The following is a 7,979-nucleotide window of genomic DNA, read 5'->3' as shown; positions in this document are numbered from 1 at the left end:
GTGATGCAAAACAAGAATCTTGTATCAATCACCACAAAAGAGACCAAGGCTGCATCCCTGGCAGCATACTTTAAATTAGTATTTGGTAAATTCAAAATGCCCATCAACCATAAAGGAACAAGAAAAGAGGTTGTGTGCCATGTGTACTCTACTATAAACATGGAATGAATATTACTGTCAGATAAAGGTGGGAGGTGGGGTAAACATGCAAAAGCACATCGCAAATGGTGTTATGCCTGTCAACAGCGCAAATGACAATGCTCCTGTTTATTCCCAGCACACTACATGTGCTATTTAACAGTATTTAAGGCTTGTACTGACAAGATCTTTATGTGTAAAAAAATTATTAGCCATTAGACCACTAGCAATTTCCCTGGAAGAAAGTTAATTTTATCTGCATAGAATTAGACTGAGGGGTTTTTTTCTACTTCTCCCAGAATAGACAATATTAAAAATAGAGATCCATACTAATCCTGTAAATGGAAGCTGAAGTGGTGAGTTCTGTTATGTACCAGAGTTGCTTTTAATACGAAATATCAATCCTATCTGTAGGGGTAAGATTACTACATCTTGTGTGTTTTGTTACCATATAGATAATGAGGGATGTTAGCAGACATCCCAACTCTCCAGAAATCAAAACAACATTCAAATAATTTCCAAGTGACTGCTGCTATGTAAAAAGAGCAATTCTTCAGAATACCAGCACCCGATGTGGCCAACTAATGCCATTAAACAAACTAAAAATTTCCTATTTCTTTAGGACACAGAAGAGGGCCCGAAGACTTTATTTTTCTTTTGACACAGCATCTGTAACACAAGCGAGCATGTTAGGTACTCACATAACATACAGCTTTACACCTGGACATTTTATGATACAGAAGACATTGTTCCAGAAACAAAAGAAAAAATAGAAAAGGGTTAATCCAGATGTTTGGTAACACAGAGGCTGGCACTTGGTAAAACCCAGCATTTTCAAAACTTGCAAAAATAAATCTCAAGTAAGCAGTGACTTAGAGCAGGAAGTTACCATGTCAATGCTTACAGATTAGATTTCATTGATTACCTTGTCCCAAACTGCAGTTACCCTCACACAGCTCTTATTGTTGACTTTTAAGAACAAGTGTCTTTGAACAACCTCAAAAACATCTACTTCATTTTATTTTAAGCATTGAAACTGGTGTTTGCTTTGAAGTGGGGTAGAATAAATCATTATTCAAAACCACAGACCAACCCAGTATAAATCAGTAACAGATAGATATATTGTAAGATTTCCTTTTCCTTCAAAACAATCAACTCCACACATTTTGAGTAAGTCAGGTATGTTAAAATAACCAGTCAGACTTCATTCAAATGAATTAGACAACTTTTACTAAATGAAAAAACCTACATTTAAAAGATGCATTTAAAATAAAATGGAATTAGAAAAGAGACTTAAATCCATTTTAAAGAACTTGCTCACTGTGTCAGAAATCAATATATCTCTTGCATTATATAATGTGCCAGTTCATAAAACATAAGTTACTAGAATCCTCAGTTTAACATTTTCAAAGACAATACTGAAGTCAAGAGTTTTACATCTACTGATGCACATTTAGAATGGTATAAATCTGCAGCCTTCCCCCAAAGAATCTAACAAATTTGACTGTATTCAGTAAAAGCTTTTGTAGTTGTGTCCAATAAGTATTGCATCCTAAAGCATCACAAATCTGTGCCTTTCATTTATCCTACTATATATTTTGTATCTTCTCTATATCTTGCTGTTTGCCAATGTTAACTCTTTTGATAAAGGAGAGAACTGAAAAGAAATACTGCATAACTCTTGATCACATACAGAAATTATTGCTACTATAGTACACTACAAAGCAGAAGTCTATACAATTGTATATGAAATTTGATCATGAAAATCCAAATGGATAGAATATTTAGTGATGTAAGCCTTACTATGAAATTGGACATTCCTGTAGCATTTTCAGCTCACCATCCATCGTCTAGCCTATTGTATGTTGAAGAACATCCATTTAAACACACCCTCTTCTGAAAAAGAATGTCAGCTTCCAAAGGCTTAGCAAATACGGATCTTCATGTTCTGTGGAACTATGTAAGATGAATTCTGATGCAGGTAGGAAGTTACCTGGAAGCTAAGCATGCCAAAGGTGTTTCATGCTAATAAAACTAAAGCCAAGGTACCACTAAATCAAGTTACCAACTAATAGGCAATACCATTTTTGTCCTATCTAAGTTAAATGAAGTGCCATCGCACAGTGTAATGTCAATAATTTAAAATAGTGTAGTGCACAATTTCATTGTGTGGCAGTTTAAGTTAAAGGTCAGGACAGGTTTTTCTGTCTTAATTATGTTGGCTGCCAAGCTGTCCAGTCTGGGCATTTGGGACTCAGTTTGCCTTTTAATCACTACTGTACTATAAACTTTGCATTATAATGGGGCACACGGCATTATAATGAAAAAACAGGAGATGAGGGGGAGGATAAGAGATCAATGAGTGTTCTAGAAAGCCCCTTCCTCGTATCAATTTCAAAGAGCCAGGAAATAAGACTAGATACCATATTCCGCATCATTCTAGCTACAAAATAACCAAAGTAAAAGCAATTAAGCAACAATAAGACCACATTACACAAATGGAACATCATGCTCTCATCTGGTTTAACTATTACACCAAGTTTTAACTGGGATGTTGGTCAACTTCAAAAACCGTGGTAAATGTGAATATGTAGTTGAAATAGTTTTTCCTAATTTTTTTTCCTCTCTATGCTGGATATTAGAACTTGGAGCTATACTTGTTACAATACAGTGTCGCACATCTTTCTACTAGAAAAAATTAATAAAGATCCTTTACCCGTCTCTTTAAGTTAAACGTGTGACATCATAAAGGGTGTCAAATGGCTGGATGGTTTTACAGTGCACACTTATTATATACTGTAATATGGAGTTTTGTCCTTGACAGATCTGATGGTGTTTTCTACATTATTTCCTTTCTTCACCTCTTCTTCGGTGGATTAGCTGTGCGAGGTGGAGTGACTGGACGCCCAGAATTCAGTCCACCATACTGGTACTTGGCTTTCTTTTCAGATGGTTTCAATATCTTAGAGAAAATAAAGAAGTTCCTTTGAGTCAGCAGTAACTAAAAACATTCAAATACTGTTAAGCCCACATGAAACCTTGTTCAGCAGGAACAAGAGGGATGAGGATGGTGGGGGGGTGGGGGGGTGGAAATCATATCACAACCACACAAATTTCTTAGTTCTACATGTAACAGTAACTCTAAATCCTTCTAGTTCTACCACTATGAAGTGGAAAGGGGAAAGAAAAGGGGCTGAAAACACATCCAGGAAGGAATAGGGACTAAAATCCAAAGAAGCCATATTAGAAGGGTCCCTATAACCATTAGTTTGCATAATCGTGTACTCCAGTCACTAGGTGTGACCAAAAAAAAAAAATCGCCCAATTAAACTTTAAATTTTGAAATGAGCATTTGAATGGAATGAACAATTTAATATGCAATAGTTTGGAAAACATCAAATTCCAGTTTTCTGGAGAGCAGTTGGTTTGCAGTTCCAGTTGTTCACAAATGCCAGCCTCCTGTGCAGTGCTCTCTGTAGCCCAAGAATATTGGTTTACACTAACCACCAGCACATCAACGAGCACACTAACTCGGTCCATACAGCCCAACACAAAGAGTCACCTTAATGCACAAATAAATATACCATACCTGGAAGGAACACATCAGAGTTTCATCCACACTCATCATGCCTCCTGCATTGTCAAACTCTCCACAATAATTTGGAGCTGAGAATAGGGTGACCAACTGCCGTTTAGCAAAGAACTCGTATCCATCTTCAACCACCTGTCAACACCAGAGAAATCAATACAGCTTACATATGAAATTCTGAAGAAAAAAAGTATCTTGAAGCAAACTGGACTTTATATTAGAAAGATAAAGGAACTCATCAAAAAGCTATTTTACGTCTTGACTTTCAGAGGGGACAAGTTCACTCATTTTATCTTATCTGACACTGAATGCCAGGCCAGATAGCATATCCTATGTCTGACACTTCAAATGTTAAGCACACATCAGCTTGACTGTTTAATATTTTCATAGTTTAACTCCAATTATACACTGCCAGTGTAAGAATTCCCAGCATTTAATGCTTTATACACAGAATGTGGATGTTTGACCTAATTAGTTTGGAGCACACAAGGTCTGAATACCACCTTCACTGCAACTTGAAACAATTAAGTTTTGCTTAAATTGGTGTTGACTGCACCCACCTCAAGTGTAGGGGATTTTAGAGTATCAAAATTATTAAAAAAGAGTGATTCTGCCAGATCTTGTCTAAGAGCATAATACACCTTTACAATCATGCAAGTAGTATGATGCACCAGCTAAGGAAGTTCCGTTTTTTCCAAGATAAAAGCTTCATGTTACAACGTAGTACAACTTGAGTACAACCAACTGCTTACTTTGGTGCAATCATCATGATCTTCTGTAAGATATCATCCTCCTCTTATAAAGAACTCAATCAACTATACGACTGTAGAAAACTGGCAGTAATCTTGATCAGCAGTTAAGAAATCCAGTCAGCATGAGGAATTGATACTAAATTTTCTCTAATGTTTTTGCAGTAAAATTACAAAGAAAAAACTTTAAGTGTTCTAAGAGTGTACCCAAGCCTAATAGTGACACAAAATAAAGAGCTTATTTTTGTTTCACAGCAGGAGGGAGCTTCTAAAATAGATTAAATAATGACACTGAAATGTTATACAGGAAACTGGAACCTGATGTCCATCTAACTAGCACTCTTGCTTGAAGTAACCTAATAAAAAAGTGTGCTGAGGATTGACAATGCAAAAACGCCTGACTGAAATGTGAGGAAATAAAAATAATCTAAGCCAAAATACTCAGAATAGCTGAATCAAAATACTAGCAACAGTGAAAGTTTTTATGTATAGACTTCTTTGTAGAGATATTAAATGCATTTTGACTATTTCCATGAAGCAAAGTAGAGGCAATTCACGCCAGAACTACCAGGGAATTGTCTACTGCTGAAACTGAAGAACTCAAACCTCAGTGTAAATCTGAAATTCAAGTCACTCTGCCCCTGTAAATCTGGAGACTTTACCTGTGAAGTTCACATACATCAGTCTAACATTTAACAGGCAGTATGAAAGGAAGACATCAATGGAGAAACCCAGTATTAGTATTCTACTCAACCGGCATTAGACAACACAGTTCATCATGAGCCAACAGAAGGACACAGTCCTTACAGGCCCTTTACTAGAAAGAGGTTTTCTCTAGAAATAACACAGTGCAAATTAAGTTCCAAACATACACTCCTGACAAGGAGCAGGAGAGGTTTTAAGAAGCAAGAGCAACAACATTCATACCTGATGAGCTCGACAGATCAAATCCAGATCATGACGATTCAGAAATTTACTGACCACATCAGCACCAAAAGTGAAAGAGACCCCACGATCATTTTCACCCCAACCTTGCACATCTTTGTCTGGGTCAGACCACAGCAGGTCACAGAGCAAACCTTTGAAAGATAATGAAAGTGAAAATGCCAGTCTTAGGAGGTATTTTATAATGCAAACCAGTTCTACTGTAATTACCAGAGCAACGCTCCTAAAGAAAATAAGCCTTAACAACAAATGCAACAATACTTAAACTGCAACTCAAAGAGTACAGTCTGCAAATCTCTAGATTGTTTACCCGCTCACCACTGAAAATGCCTTGAGATGAAAAAAGTCAGATTCGAATAATTCTCTGAAATAATCTTTTATTGCAATATTCAGCGTGTTTACAGTGAGCATTAAAGGAGTTTAAAAATATTAAAGTGCATGGGTATTAAAAGGCAACCATTAATTTCACAGCTCACCGAGAAAGGTTAATTTGAAAGCTGCAGTAAATTTAAAAGTCCTATGCATGGCCAGTTATAAAGGCAGCAAGTAATTTTTCACCTTAAGTTTCTGAACACGATTCCTACCATTCAAGAAGAACCTTAGGTGACTAAATCAAAATGTAACACAGCAAAACACTGATACATTGTCTCACGTAGCACGGTCAATTTGCTGGGACCCCTGTTGACTGTTTCGGAAAGCCTGGTGACAGCCAGTCTGGAAGCTAAGCGAAAACAATAAGCCTCCCCGGCATTTCAGCACTGGTCAAGATTTTTTTTTTTTGCTGCCAACAAAAGGTCAGCCAGCTCTGGAGTTAACACCAGATATTAAAAAAGATTCCTCTAGATCAACTGCAATGCCTTTATACATATAGAACTTCCCATTAATATTAGCAAGAGAAAGAACCAGGCCAATCCAACTGCAACACAAACAAACCCCCAAAGGTTTGAAAAGCATAGCTTTCCATGCAATTGTACTTTCTTTACCTGTGATGACCCATAGGCATATAAATATTTAACAGCACTGTCTCACAATCTGAAGGATAAGCCAGTAGGCTCATTCATCTGCCATTCAGAAGTTTGATTGACATTTACATTTGGTTACTTGCTAAAGAAAATATTGAAGATGTTATTTCTTAACCAAAAGATGCTTCAAGCTGTAATCAAGCAAACCAATGTTTGAAACCTATTGTGCAACTACACCATTTAATATTTACATACATTTATCAAATGGTCTTCGGGGCCAGACACATCTCCTCTCTAATAACAGGCTAAAATTTGATTTGTTTTTAGAAGAGAAAGAACAGAACAAGTATAACTGCATTTTAGATAATATTTCCATCTAGAAATAAACTCCTAAACACAGACAGTGCATGACAAAAACTTTACTGAAATTTAGTTCCATAATGATTAACTTTGTTTTTCAAAACAATAATTGCCCTGCAATCCCTAATGGCTTCTTACCTTGAGTTTCCAGCAATGATAGAAGCTGCTTGTCTCAGCTATTTAGCAAGTGCTTCCTCTTCTATTCTTTCCCCAAAATCAAATAATCTTTAGGGTCATACAGAACAACAGGCTCATCTGTCCTAAAGGGGTCTTTAAACTGTAGTTGAAGTTCCAAAGCCTTTTTTCATCAGGCTAGAAGCCACCACCATAATGATCTAATCCTAGCACAGCCACATGATCACCTACCAAAACTTCTGTATCAACACAAACTTTCCCTGAGTGACACCCCTCCACAAACAGGTAGCTTTGAAGGGCTTGAAACCTCCATGGAAGTGAGACTACTTCAGTTTATTTTTAATTTTCCACAAGATTTACTTTCAATATGTAAAACCGGTTTCCTTAAATAGATCCAAAAGATGGATCTACCTTGGTCACTGTACCACTGCACACATGCCTCTGATGGGACATTTCATTTTAGCTCTGACAGTATACATACAGCTATTGCTTCTGAAAGCAAAGATAACACTACAAAACACTACACAAAACAACAGCCTTCTACAAAAAAATCTCCATACTTATTTTTAGGAGATACTAAGAAGAGAGAATATTTCAGTGGAGTGTCCATGGAAACGAGAACTATGTTCTGTAAGGGCATTCCTGAAGTGGGGGTGCCTCAAACAATATTATTTGCCTGCTGAATAAAACCATCTTTTCTGGGAACACTGATATATGCAAAGATGGACTCATTTGTGCTAACATTTATTTGGTTATGCATTGACTGAATAAGTAGCATAAAAGGACAAACACTGTAGTAATTTATACTACAGAAACAATCACTCACCAGTCCATAATGCATCTTAGTGTCAGGAGTGTATATACTGGCTTGCACAGAAGTGATGTTGTTTAAGGGACAGTAGATATATTAACATTAGTCCCTGAATTACTCCCATGCATTAAGGAACATTACAGGAAACAACTCTTCTACTTCAAAGTTTAATTGCAACCTATGTTCGAAAAAAGGTTCAGAGCTTATATCTCCTCTGAAAGTTAATTTCAGACCACTGTTGAAATCAACACTTTAAAAACCATCCCATTGTACTGCTCAACAGTTTTTTC

At 36.6% G+C, this 7,979-nt stretch overlaps 1 protein-coding gene across 2 annotated transcripts in view; it reads right to left on the bottom strand.

Annotated features, from left to right (window-relative positions):
* Positions 1-751: 751 nt before the first annotated feature.
* Positions 752-7,979, bottom strand: part of PPP1CB (protein phosphatase 1 catalytic subunit beta) — a 29,046-nt gene continuing 21,818 nt past the window's right edge. For both annotated transcript variants that reach the window (XM_039697810.1, XM_039697811.1), the window contains exons 6-8: positions 5,404-5,555; positions 3,728-3,862; positions 752-3,100 (exon numbers count right to left, since the gene is read on the bottom strand). In XM_039697810.1, the coding sequence (XP_039553744.1) occupies positions 2,996-3,100; positions 3,728-3,862; positions 5,404-5,555 (392 nt within the window). In that variant the 3' untranslated portion in view covers positions 752-2,995. The remainder of the gene's footprint in view (positions 3,101-3,727; positions 3,863-5,403; positions 5,556-7,979) is intronic.

This window comes from Passer montanus, unplaced genomic scaffold (assembly GCF_014805655.1).
Source record: "Passer montanus isolate IOZ18808 unplaced genomic scaffold, ASM1480565v1 scaffold12, whole genome shotgun sequence".
Taxonomy (NCBI): Eukaryota; Metazoa; Chordata; class Aves; order Passeriformes; family Passeridae; genus Passer; species Passer montanus.
The sequence above is the reverse complement of the archived record's forward strand: the minus strand, read 5'-3'. Positions and strand labels throughout refer to the sequence as shown.